Source organism: Spea bombifrons, chromosome 4, assembly GCF_027358695.1.
Source record: "Spea bombifrons isolate aSpeBom1 chromosome 4, aSpeBom1.2.pri, whole genome shotgun sequence".
Lineage (NCBI taxonomy): Eukaryota > Metazoa > Chordata > Amphibia > Anura > Pelobatidae > Spea > Spea bombifrons.
Genome location: NC_071090.1, coordinates 57,134,149 through 57,147,297, shown reverse-complemented (window position 1 = coordinate 57,147,297; position 13,149 = coordinate 57,134,149). Strand labels below are relative to the sequence as shown.

Genomic DNA, 13,149 nt, shown 5'->3' with positions numbered 1-13,149 from the left:
CTTGCCAAGTCCTGTGTCTGTGTGTAATCTGTTTTCAGGGGCAATTGGGTACTAGAGTAAGTTCTTATCTGTGCAATATGGATGCTGGGCAATCTGGATGTTTTTCCATCTATAGTCACAGACAGCGCTGAAATCATATACAGTATAAGATTTATATATTAATTATAGTGGTATTCACATATTATTATATAGAACAAAGAAAGTGGTAAGGTGCGCTAGACAATGCACCTTGCAAAAACACAGAAAATGTTATATACTTTCACATAGATAATAAGGAAATATCCAGTATCATTCAGCAACACATATAGAGAAGAAAAAATAAAGAGCCTTATGGGACAGTACAAGTATAATATTCTAGTATAAATATAGAAAGAAAATAATGTACACTCGCATTTTTTAGAGCAGGTTACGTATCCATCATGCAATATCATAAAGGAGGCATCCTATTTGCCCCAAATGTATTCTGCAGCATCACATCCAGCTTTATCCTGCGTTGGTGAAGTGATATTTTAATCTGGCTTTCAAGACTGACTCCCACTCACCATACGCCCGTTTTCTTGGAGCGATGGCTCTTCGATCCTACTCCCCCAGCGTGGAGAACTACCGGAGTGTTTTAATTACATGTGCTTGCCTTACCACGTGGACTGTGTTTCGGTGCTCCGCCATCTTGCCGACCTGTGTGGAACTGATACGACAGCTACTCCATACACCCCACTCGATGAAGTACATGCTAGGAGTGTGAGACCTCCACTCCACCATCGGGCTGAAATATTTTGAATCTCCTTCCTTCGCCTGGTGCGATAGCCTGGTTAACTTCGTTGCCTGAACATGTGTCTCGTAAATAGTCGAGGGAGAGAACAATCGGTGCTCAGAGAAGTACTTCATTTCTGTTGGGCTTATACAGTTCTATTTTCATTTTTACATACAGTGTAATGGTTAATTTTATTTTATTTTGGACTGAAGCTGCTTCCTTCTCTGATATAAAGACTTTGGTATTGCCTAAGGACTGGTGAGGCTACTTGTTACAGGGTCACCATACCCAAGGCTGGGTACCTCTGTTTGAGGGCTGAGGAATCACCAGTCAGTACCCTCATACGCTTAGCTCCTGCTATCCACGGATCAGTCAGACCACAATTCGTACAGTAAAACAACACCACTTTTATTACAAACACATAGAACTTATATAGATCCTTAATTCTATCAACATTCCTTTAACAGATGTTCTCAATACACACAGAACCCAACCCCAAATCCCATCAGTTTGGGGAGTACACAGGCAACGGATAAGGTGAGGGGATTCAGTGATACAATGGTTTCCCCCTTCCTATGTTATCCCCCTGTAGTGATGCTGCCATCTGGGTATAACTTAAAAACATCCTACAAAATATTACCGGGCCATTACCGGACACAGGCGCGCTCCATGACCTGGTAATATTTTGTAGGATATTTATAAGTTATACCCAGATGGCAGCCTCACTATAGGGGGGATAACATAGGAAGGGGGAAACCATTGTATCACTTAATCTCCTCACCTGTGCCCTGGGACAGGAGGTCCTGGGCAACTCCAGTTAACCTGGCCCTGTCACACTACTTTATCGTGCTTTTTTTTTGGAGGGAGGCTGAGGAGAGGCTGTTGCACTTATTCTTAGACCATCGGTCTCCCTGCTCCAGGAGTTAAAGGTCCGTACGAGCGACTCTATTGGCTCCTTCATTGGTTGATGCCAGAGGAGGCCCCTGCAGGCGACCTTTAACTCCTCTGCGTGATAATAAGGTCGGCTAGATGGGGAAGGGACAGGGAGATTAGTTGGAGATAATAACAAAGACGAACACGAAGATTCTTTGTGTTGTGTGTCTTGGTCTTCGTATACGTTTTGCCGCCGCCATGTTTATTTCTTTGGTATTCCAGCTGAACAACGAAAACACACCCTTTATGTTCGTTTTTATGTTCGCCAGAATACGAAGGCACAAGTCTAGTGATTAGTTCTCCAAGATGTTTGGAAAAACATACCTGCTGAATTCCTTAAACTGTGTGCTAGTGTACCTAGAAGAATCAATTTGAAGGTTTGAAGGCAATGGGTGGTCAAAACAAATATACACTGTACACTGTTTTTATTCTGTTTGTTCACTTTCCATTTTGTTAACTGATAAAACTAAACTATTAACATAACTATTTTGAAAACATTCTTTCTTTACAGCATTTTTCACACCTGCCTCTATAACATAGTACTGGACCTTAAAGCTGTCTTATTTGGTTGGTCAGCCACAAAAAAAAGAGCAGTCATAGGGAAAAAGTTAAAGCTCTAATACCGTATTTGCTCGATTATAAGACGAGGTTTTTTCCAGAGCAAATGCTCTGAAAAATACCCCTCGTCTTATAATCGGGGTCGTCTTCTAATCAGACCCCAAAAAAATGCTGGCGCCATGCTGCTTACCGGTCGCGAGCAGCGTCTCTTCTGTTAGAAGCAGGGCAGGAAGCTTGCAGCGTCCTCACAGAACTCTATCTCCCCCCTCCCTCCTCTGAGGGCGGGGCCAGAGAAGTTGCTACAGCCGGTCCCCTGCAGAAGTCTGCGAGTGGGAGATCTGCAGTTCAGGTGAGGGGGTGGGGGAGGGTTTTTGAGTATGTGTGAAGTGTGTGTGATTAAGGGAATGAATGAGTATTTAAATGTTTGTGAATGAGTGTGAGTGTGTGTGTGATAGCATGGATGTGTAAGGGGGGTGGGGGTTGTAGCATGGCATATGGAGGCTGTAATCCCACTGCTATCATCCCCAGGTTCCAGCATGTACTGGCTGCCTTGGCTTGATAGGGGTGTGATTGCTGTTAGCAGTTTGATATATATATATATATATCAAACTGCTAACAGCAATCACACTCCTATCAAGCCAAGGCAGCCAGTACATGCTGGGTTAAAAGGCATATCATGGGGCTGAGTGGCATATAGGGGGTTAAAATGCATTTCTGGACCTCCAGAAATGCATTTTAACCCCCTATATGCCACTCAGCCCCATGATATGCCTATATACCTCCAGAAATGCTTTATACCCCCCTATATGCCACTCAGCCCCATGATATGCCTTTTAACCCCCTATATGCCAGAGTGGCATACAGGGGTATAAGGCATATCATGGGGCAGAGTGGCAAATAGGGGGGTATAAAGCATTTCTGGGGGCAGAGTGGCATAACTGGGGGGGGCAGGTTGGCAAATAAAAGGAAATTTAAAAAATATATTTTTCTCAATCATAGCTTTTATTAAACATGAAAATAATTTACATTAATTAATATTTACTGGTAAAACTTTTTCCCTATAGGGTAGTCTTATATTCAGGCTTTTTGTTTTTTTCCTAAATTAATATTTTGATTTTGGGGGGTCGTCTTATAATCGGGGTCGTCTTATAATCGAGCAAATACGGTAATAATGTTCTTATGTTTCTATGTTTTTTTATTAGATTAGATGCTATTGTTAATTTATAAAAGTATATTGATATCAGTCTTTGACAATAACTCCAGGACAGATAGTCTCAACATTGTGTGGTCATTAAGAAGCACGAATAGGGCATGAAAAAATCTGCTTTATTCATCTATAATTGTCCGATATCCTTAATAAACTGTTTAATATTTTTTTTTAATAAAAGCAATACCTATACTTGTATTAAAACATAATCAAATCAGGGTGTAAGAGACTATTTTGGTCCTAATAAAAGAAAATGTGCATTTGTTTCTAAATTGTATTAATTCAGTTTCAATTCTGCTGTGGTACCTGTCCCATGGAGCCCTACTTGTCCTGAAGAAAAAAATATAATTTAAGAGGGTATTCTAAATGAGAAAAAAGGTAATTAGGCGTGATGACATAATTAAAACATGAAAATGGTGTGGAAGAATACAGGATGAACTCTATCCCACATTTTGTTCTCCTAATAATGCACGTCCACACTATTACCTGTGTGTAATTCCAGTTTTGGCTGGAACTAGGTACAAGGTTCTTTTGGATGCAACAACAAGTATCCATTGCCCACCCTCTGTCGCAGTTATTTTGTAAATATGCTGCTTGTAGGGACATATTACTATGTGTCATATTATGACTGGATTAGAATAGGCTGTTATTTCCACTCTTTGTGAGAAGCATATAAATACAGATCTTATTATACATACACGCCTGTCTGTGTGTCTGATTTCTCTCGAGCCGCTCAATAAACATATCTATATAATTTGGAACCCCAAGGGATACAAGTACTCGGAAATTCTCAGACAATGGCCCTGATCCGTAAGGGATTACATATCAACGAGCAATGAAACTGGAAAGTAACACAGGGTTAACAGAAACTATTTGTCATGTAAATTGTCTCAGAGTGTGTAACATACATTTGTAGGGAGGGGCTTGTGATCAGCGTAGGTGTAACTTATAGTTTTTGGCTACTCTTATTGGCTACTTGGTTTTGCTTTCAAGGATGGGCTATTTAATGACAGAGCTGGGATGAGGGGCTTTGCTAATTGATAGTATTGCGCTGATTGCAAGGTATGGATGTTCTCTGTTCTTTGTCCATCTTTCACTTATGCAATTCTTGTGTGTTCACTTAACATCTCTTACAGAATCTATATGTAATTGTAGCATGGTTTAACTGTTTCTCCAATTGGTACTTCTGTATGCTGTATTTAAAAGGTAGTCTATAATATATTCCAATTATGTCCTTTCAGGAACATGAGGACATTTTTCTTCCATATCGTTTGGAGTTGGCTGCTATTCGACTCTTATTTTAATTGTGTTCAGTCACAGGTAAGCCCATTATAGACAATCCTATCATTCTCTTCTATTCAGTTTTCATTCCTAAAATATACAGATTTATTACACACATAGACAGTAGATGATGGTGGTTTTTGTATCAAAAAAAAAACGTGAAAAATTTCCTATAAATATTTTCTTTTTAAATGTAAAGATGTTTTCTTTAGATCCTAATTTAGAACAACTTTAGGTGCTAACAGATAAAAGACATTTCTACATCAAAATGATAAAAATGGTGAAATCACCTTACATTGCAAATTCCATTTATACAATGAGCCCTTTAAGACCCGCTTTGCTATTACTTAAGTTACACTAAATATACATTTTTAAACATTCAGTGTTTACTCCATTACTTTTCATTTATTAATTTATATAGTTAGTGCTTCTTTGCATTATTATTATAGTTATTATTAGTATTAGTGTTGTTTAAGGGTGTTATTATTTAACTAATATCACTCTTTTGTTTGTGGCAGGTGGAGGAAACCCAAACACCTTTTGGTAAGTTTTATCCAACAAATATAACTTCAATACACATTGCCTGCAGTGCATTGTTTTGTAAATTGCATTTATTTGTACCACAATTATGTTCCAAATATGAATCTGATAATTGTTTTTTGGGTGCATGAACGTATTGTTTGCAATTTAACTTTGGTGAAGGCTCTTCGTATTCTACAGACTCTAGTTTCCACATTTAAAAAGCATTTTTCACGTTATGAAAGAGTCTCCAGCAGTCTCACAGTTTACTTGAAACCTTTGCTGATGACGTCAATTTGACTGATAATATTTGCAATGGATATAGTCATTCGGGAAATAAATCATTTTAATGGGATGATTCTTTAGGTATATGTTAAATGAAACAGACCGTTTTATGGTTACTGTTTCTTTTAGGGCATAACGATTATGGCAGTTCTTAGGTATATGAATTTATAAGTAGTCAATAGAATTACATCTCCAAAAAAGGGGATTTTTAGAGGTCACGTGCCTTCAGATTTTGACTGTATATAAACCAAACATTTTCCATGTAAAATATAACAAAGGTAGAGCAAGCTCAGGCTTTCCATACTCACTGAATGGCTTTATTTTTTAGGATATGATTGTTCAAACATATGGATAAGAAACCCAAAGTCTACCACTGGGATTTACACAATAAAACCTACCGGAGCCAATTCAACTATCCAGGTAAGAATGTTTATATAAAAAATACTTCTTCAGTAGCCCGGATTATAGATAGTGATCTGAATAAAGTATATGAGAAAGTACTGCTTCATTATGCTCCCTATATAAAAACAATGGGATGTATCTGAACTGCAGGTGTTCTGTGAAATGAATGATGATGGCGGTTGGACCCTTATCCAGAAACATGATGGACAGGATAATCTACCATTTGATAGATCCTGGTATGACTACAAACAGGGATTCGGAAACATATCAGGTAAGGTCTGAGCTTTCTTACTTTATGCTTAGAATAGTAAAGTCAGCCTTTGATGAATTAAGTCTGTGAAAATGAATGCTGACCGGACTCCATACAGTGTAGCAACATTGCCAATGGATGCAGACACATGGCGCATCACCAGTGCCCATAAGTGAAGGTTACAATTGTATAATTTTATACATTTGTTGGCTATTTTAGCTTATACTGGAGACACCCACTCACACCACATACGTTGTTTCAAAATTAGATGAAAACATTAAAATGAATTTTAAAAAGGCATAAGTGTAACTCGTCTAAAGAAGCTTTGTTTGGTGGGAGCAGGTGATGCGTGGCCAATCTGGGCCTAGTAAATTATAGCATTTTAAATGAATCTGGTAATTCTATTTATACCTTGTATTGCACCCAGTTAAGAACTGTATTTGAATGATGTGAAATGACTTTACATTTCTCGTTGAAGGTGAACACTGGCTTGGACTGGATAATATATATCTGCTGACCAATCAGGAGAAGAGGATCTCAGAACTACGTGTCAGCCTTGGTGACTTTGCTGGATCTGAAGCCTTTGCGGGCTATAGCACTTTTAACATAGATCCTGAAAGCAAGTTCTATAAGCTGTCACTCGGTAACTATTCTGGGAATGCAGGTAAGAGTTTCATACATACATATCTTGTATATTTAAGTTTTCCTTGAGGGCATCCGTATGAATTCTTTATTTAGTGTCAAATCACTGTTTTTATTTTTCTTCAGTGTACATGCCATGCCAGAGCAAAGAATTATTTTTTTTTTTTAATTTGGGTTATTTTTTGGAATTCAGATTGCATGTTTTCTGATTCTGGGATATATTGTAATAATAATCATCTGTATCTTTGGTTTCTAGGTGATGCTTTCAGGGGACAATGCTCGGCCACAAATCAGGATGGAAGCCTTTTTAGCACAAAGGATAAAGACAATGACAATTGTGATGCTTGTAGGGTGGGTGATATGGCTTTCAGGAGCTGTAGTAATGATCAATTCAAGTCTGGCTGGTGGTTTAACAGCTGTGGGATTGCAGATCTGAATGGCCAATGGCGTACAAATGGAGAACACATTGGCTGGGCTTCTGCTGTGTCCTGGAAAACATGGAGAACCCTGGAGTCTCTGAAGTTCAGTAAGATGTCTGTAAGACACAACTAGTATATGTGTGAGAAATCAAAGCTATTCATTACTGTATGTTCCTGTGATGTAATAAAGTGGACTTTAACTGATCAGGCCAATGTGCAGCCTCCCAGACCTCCCAGTTTGACACTGAGTGAAAATTACTGAAATGATTAATGTACCTTTATGTGAATATATGTGAATATATATATATTGAAATGAAACATAACACACTGGACATGCCAAATGCATTTTTATATAAAACAACTTAATAGACAAATATGACCTCTTTGCCCACACTGAAAACATCAGTTATACCTGAGAATTTTTTTTTTTGTAAATTCTCAGTTTATTGCATATAAGGTAAGACAAAGCACAAAATCTCAGCGATAAGAAGGTACAATCGTGACATGTAGGATACATGGTGTCGAGAGGAGATGCGTATTTCGCGATTGCATAACAGTAGAACTGTAACAAAAAGTCTTAGTTTGACAAAGTATGTCGCAATAGATGAGTAGGCTTAAGAAGGAGAGATATGTACATTGTAACACATGTAAATGACGGAAAGCAGTACAGAGTAATCTTTTGGTGTTAACATGGACAACAATAGTACCTAGAGAAGGTGAGCAGCATAAGGGCAAAGCGGAAACCCGTCAGGTTCGCTGCCTAACCATAGGTCAAGGGCACATAGGTACCAGAACATAATAAGTGGAGCCAAACTAAGTGCGGCCATAAACCGAAAAGATGAAAATAATGAAAAATGGACTGAGAACAAAGACCTGATGTGTAGGCCAAAAACACCCGAAGACTCAAACCAAGGTGAGGTCCGGACGGTTTTCAAGAGAGGAGACATAGGATCGCCAGTTGAACCAACGAAGCTCCACTGTGAGGCGCCCGAGAGGACCTCTAAATGATAGATAAATTCAACGCGACGGAACCAGGCAGACGCAGAGGGGGGACTGACGGACTTCCAGGATCTAGGAAGAGTGGTGAGGGCTGCGTTAATCAAGTGGAATTTAATGGATTCCTTATAGGATTTATATGGAATGGTATTGTGGTGTAAGAGGATAGACGCCGGGGTAGCTGTAAAAGCTGGGTCAGCCACTGTCCGGACAACATCAGTCACCCTGTCCCAAAAGGGTCTGATAACAGGGCATTCCCACCAGATATGGAACAGGGAACCAGGGTGGGTGTTGCAGCGCCAGCATGTCGGTGGTACCTGAGGGAAACCTATGGAGGTCAAGGGGCCCTTTATACCAGCGGGTAACAATTTTAAATAGTGTTTCCTGCACTCTGCTGGAGATGGTCCCCATGTGTACAATCATAAGCATCTTCTCCCAGTCCTTCAAAGAAAAGGATAATCCTAGATCCTCCTCCCAGAGACTTAAATAGTAAGGTTTAGTGACCAATGCCGGGGTAAGTTCAATGGCATACAAGGTAGAGAGCAGGTGTGGAGGTTCCTCCGCTTCAAGACTGAGCTGTTCAAACGCGGTAGGAGGACAAGCACCACCCGCCAGGGCACCTGAAGAGTAGATAAAGTGCTTAATTTGATGTCATACCTGAAGAATAGAGACATTTGGAGCAGGGCCGGCCCTATAATGGGGCAAACTGGGGCAATTGCCCCAGGCGGCACTTTAGAAGGGGCGGCACTTTGCCGCCCCAAGCGCTTTTTTTTTTTTTTTTTTTTTTTTGAAGAGAGAGAGAGAGAGGCACCGAGTGGTTTTCGCTTACCCGCTCGGCGCCCCTCTCTCTCTCTCCTCTGCGGCGAGTCTCCCTGTTCGGTCCCGGTGCCGGCTTGTAATGCAGAGCGCCAGAAGTGACGTCAATTTCCGGCGCTCAGCATTACAAGCCGGCACCGTGGCAGAGCAGGGAGACTCGCCGCAGGACTGTTTAAAGGTAAGTACCCGGCGTCGGCGGGGGGGGCGGCGTTTTAAACTTCGCCCCCCCCCGGCGTCGGCGGGGGGGGCGTCGTTTTAAACTTCACCCCAGGCGGCGTTAAGTCTTCGGCCGGCCCTGATTGGGAGGTACAAAAAGTGCTAGACGACCGGGAGACTTCCCCGGGGCAAAGTCAGGGTGGCCGGAAATAGGGAACAAGGGGGTGGGCAGAGGTGAAAGGTCCCCCGCCCGCACAGCCCCTCTACCTGAGATTTTTTTTTTACATAAAGATCATACAGATTAATTTGATGGCCCCCATACATGGGTCAATGATGGTAAAAACATATACTGTAAACGATGTGAGAGGACAAAGGCATTTCTTCTTCTGACTTCTTAATGTTATAGACTTGTGCATTTTATTTTCCCATTTGTGACTTCATACTTTTAGTAAATATTAAACATGAACAGTTGCAATTTGTGTTTTAGATTTTATTAACCTCTTAGTGTCCAAGGGTTTGGACACATTGCATTTAAAAAAATAACCTTTTTTACTATGTTTGTTTAACAATGAACCATATCTTTAATATCATTTTGTACCTTAACATTATATAATCAACCATACTTCAAGTAGATGATCTCCTATAGAGCCACAGGATGTGTCTATGTATAATAGTACATCACCTTAAAGCAGATAGATTACAATAGACAATATTCCGTAGAACATTAACTTTATAGCATACAACTCATTCTCGTCTGGGTGCCAGGGTAGACCAGGATCTCATTTTTCTTCTCTGTCCTTTTCCTCTGCCTCTCCAAATTCCATAGCTATACAGTTTTCTTTTCCATCTAATCAGGAGCTCTGATTCTCATGCTAACCCGTCTTACATTTTGGTGGTGGTTATGTTATTGGCATTTGGCGCCACAAATTGAGCACCATAGTCCAGGGTTATAGTTCCATTTGTTGTGTTGGATGTCATAAACATGGCACCACTGTTCATGTTTATAGTTACTGTAGGTTGTGCCACAGACATGACACCATAATTCAGGTTAAGTTAGGAAATGTGATAGAGGCTCCATGTTTCAATATTGCAATGGTCATCATAGAATCATATAAAGTGACAGCAGGTAAGAATCATTTGGCCCATCCGGTCTGCCCAACCTCTGACTAATTTCCTTAGGCCCTGGCCTTATCTTATAGCTAGTTTAGCTAGCTAGCCTATACCACGCTTGCTTACATGTCTTCTTCCATAAATCCCACCTCTGAGTCTGCATCCGCAACTTGCTCACTTATATGGGCAAACTCAGGACTGGCTTCCCTCCTCCACTGCAACCACGTCTAACTGTCACCCAGCTATGCGCCTGGCTCCCTTCAGGCTGATCTACTCCCTCAATGCTATGGGCCCCATCTAAACTCTGCTCAGTGAGACTTCTAGCAAGGTTGTATATCTCTCTAAGTGTTTCAATGTGCCTCTTCAGAGCTTCAACCTCAGCCACATCTGGCATGATGTGCACTGAGTGAGATCTCCAAGCTTGCTCATATGAAGGGACGTGAGTACTTACAGAATTGAAACAATTTCTGGCTTACCTTGGTTTCTCTTACACCTCTTGCTGTGTGGTGCACAAACTAGCCACTTTCTTCGTCACTTGAAGAAATACAAGAAATGTTCTCTTTCTTATGGGACAGGGGTGACACTTGTTGGGACACACCCCCGACTCACATTTGGGTTTCCTTCATCGCCACATTGCCCATATGTATGGGTATAGGGTAATGGTTCACCACCTACTTGATTTATTTTTATGACACCTGCAACAGATTCACCCCATAGAAGGCAAGCATTGCTTATCCTAACATTGAATGTGGAAGGTTTAAAAAGAAAATAAGTAATCTGCCATCTCAATAAATTTAAACCTGATATCATATTTCTACACAAAACCCATTGGGTAGACCCAGACATACATACTGGACATGCTACGTGGTTGTGGGAAAGTTACTTTGCTATGCACACAAGCAAATCAGGGGAAGCTTCCATTCTCTTTGCTAAAACACAGTTGAATCTATTATTAGAGAACCAGAAGGAAGATATGTCATATTAGCAACCAGAATTGAAAATGAACTGTTCACATTAGTTTGTGTGCATGCCCCTACCTCTGGTCAACACTTGTTTTTAGCAAATCTCCACCCCCAATCTTATTTTAGGAAGCAATTTCAATCCGATAACGAATTTGATCTTAGACAGATCTGCCTCCAGTAGTTGCGCTGCCACTTTAACCACAGCACCTGTCCTTGACCATTTTGGGTTGGTACATATACATTATATGATGCATGGGCCACTGAGAAAGCTATACTTAACCAGACCCACCTGAACAATAAATACTTTAGAGGCAGTGACAGACCTGGCAAACTCCTGCTGAACCTTGTCATAAACCACAGAAGATTCTAAAACTCACACACCCACAAGGCACACATACAAATTTACAGATCGTTTCGCAAACTACTTCAAAAACCAATACAGTGCTGAACCATCTGATTCGGCTGCAATTATCTCAAATTTTCAAAAAGCGAATCTGCTCAAGTTAAGCCCAGCTGCTAGAGAGCGCTTATTAGCACATATTTCTGAACAAGCTGTCGCCACAGAGTCTCCATCTGGAAGCGCAGTTATGCAATTTATATAATAACATTCTCCAAAGACAAACCTTACAGAGATCCTTCTTCAATATTCTCTTACCGACCTATATCCCTCTTAAATCAGGATCTGAGAAGACTATCCAAAATAATGTCTATCCACAATAATTGCAATTTAAGTTGGCTAAAATGATGGGTCCATCCCAGACAGGGTTCTTGCAGGGTAGACATTCCACCAAAAATGTGTGCATGCTAATTGCAGCTTTAGCCCATACCATACTGCATTAATCTAAATCAAACATTTTCATCAGGTGTGCTACAAAGCTTTTAATCGTATATCCTGGCAGGGTTCTTTGGGGCCCATTTTCCTCATTTTTGAAAACCCATGCCCAGGTAACTGTAAACAATCTGAATTAAAATGATTTCCATTTAGAACATGGCAAGCGGCAAGGATGTCCCCTCCCACCCTTACTATTTAGTCTGGCTATTGAGCCACTAATAATAATCTTAGAACAAGCCCCAGAATACCCTGGAATTATCATTGGCTCTGAGGAAGTTAAAACAGTGGTTTTTGCTGATGATTTGCTACTTTTCTTGTCACAACCCAAATCAATGATCAATTTTCCATTGCAAATCCTGGATTTCATAAGGCATCTAGCTTTTTAATTAATGCTCAGAAAACGGAGGCACGCTTTGACATATCCATTTACGTTCAAATCATGGGCGTAGGAAACCCTAAAAATCTGGGGGGGGACAGCATTTTCCCCCATCAGATCCCCACTTTCTCCCCATCTCTCCCTTCTCACACTATCTACCCCCTCTCCCACTTTCATACTATCTACCCCCTCCCTTCTCACACTATCTACCCCCTCCCTACCCTCCCTTCTCACACTATCTACCCTCTCCCTACCCCCTTCTCACTAGCTACCCTCTCCCTACCCCCCCTTCTCACCAGCTACCCTCTCCCTACCCCCCTTCTCACTAGCTACCCTCTCCCTACCCCCCTTCTCACTGTCTACCCCAGGGGTGTCCAAGTTTTTTCTGCAGTAGGCCACTTCATCAGAATTGTATACGTGCGAGGGCCACACTCATTTTTCACTGTGAGAAAATATGGCCTTTAATAAAATATGCAGATTAAAATAAAGTAGTTTTAAAAAGTTTTGGTTTGGCATTGAAAACTTTAAAGGTTCCAAAAAATGACAATAACAGATGTTTTTGAAAAGTGTCACTAAAACAGTTAATTCCGTAAATATAAAGGCAGGTTTTCTCCCATCGATACATGGAATGCAAATAGTGAAACCCTTATTGCT

The 13,149-nt window shown here is 40.7% G+C and overlaps 1 protein-coding gene across 1 annotated transcript; it reads left to right on the top strand.

The window, feature by feature from the left end:
- The first annotated feature begins 565 nt into the window (after window positions 1-565).
- Window positions 566-7,532, top strand: LOC128491369 (angiopoietin-related protein 5-like). Its single transcript, XM_053463689.1, has 7 exons — window positions 566-738; window positions 1,219-1,288; window positions 5,249-5,273; window positions 5,863-5,954; window positions 6,087-6,207; window positions 6,665-6,850; window positions 7,085-7,532. The coding sequence occupies exons 1-7, from the start codon at window positions 566-568 to the stop codon at window positions 7,378-7,380; spliced, it is 963 nt and encodes a 320-aa protein (XP_053319664.1). The 3' UTR covers window positions 7,381-7,532.
- The last annotated feature ends 5,617 nt before the right edge of the window (window positions 7,533-13,149 follow it).

Bases quoted from the DNA above. Each gene is read 5' to 3' on its own strand.
- LOC128491369 (XM_053463689.1), top strand. From the start codon at position 566: ATGGCTCTTCGATCCTACTCCCCCAGCGTGGAGAACTACCGGAGTGTT. The intron at 5,955-6,086 runs GTAAGAATGTTT...TCTGAACTGCAG, and splicing joins GAGCCAATTCAACTATCCAG to GTGTTCTGTGAAATGAATGA. The intron at 6,851-7,084 runs GTAAGAGTTTCA...TTTGGTTTCTAG, and splicing joins TAACTATTCTGGGAATGCAG to GTGATGCTTTCAGGGGACAA.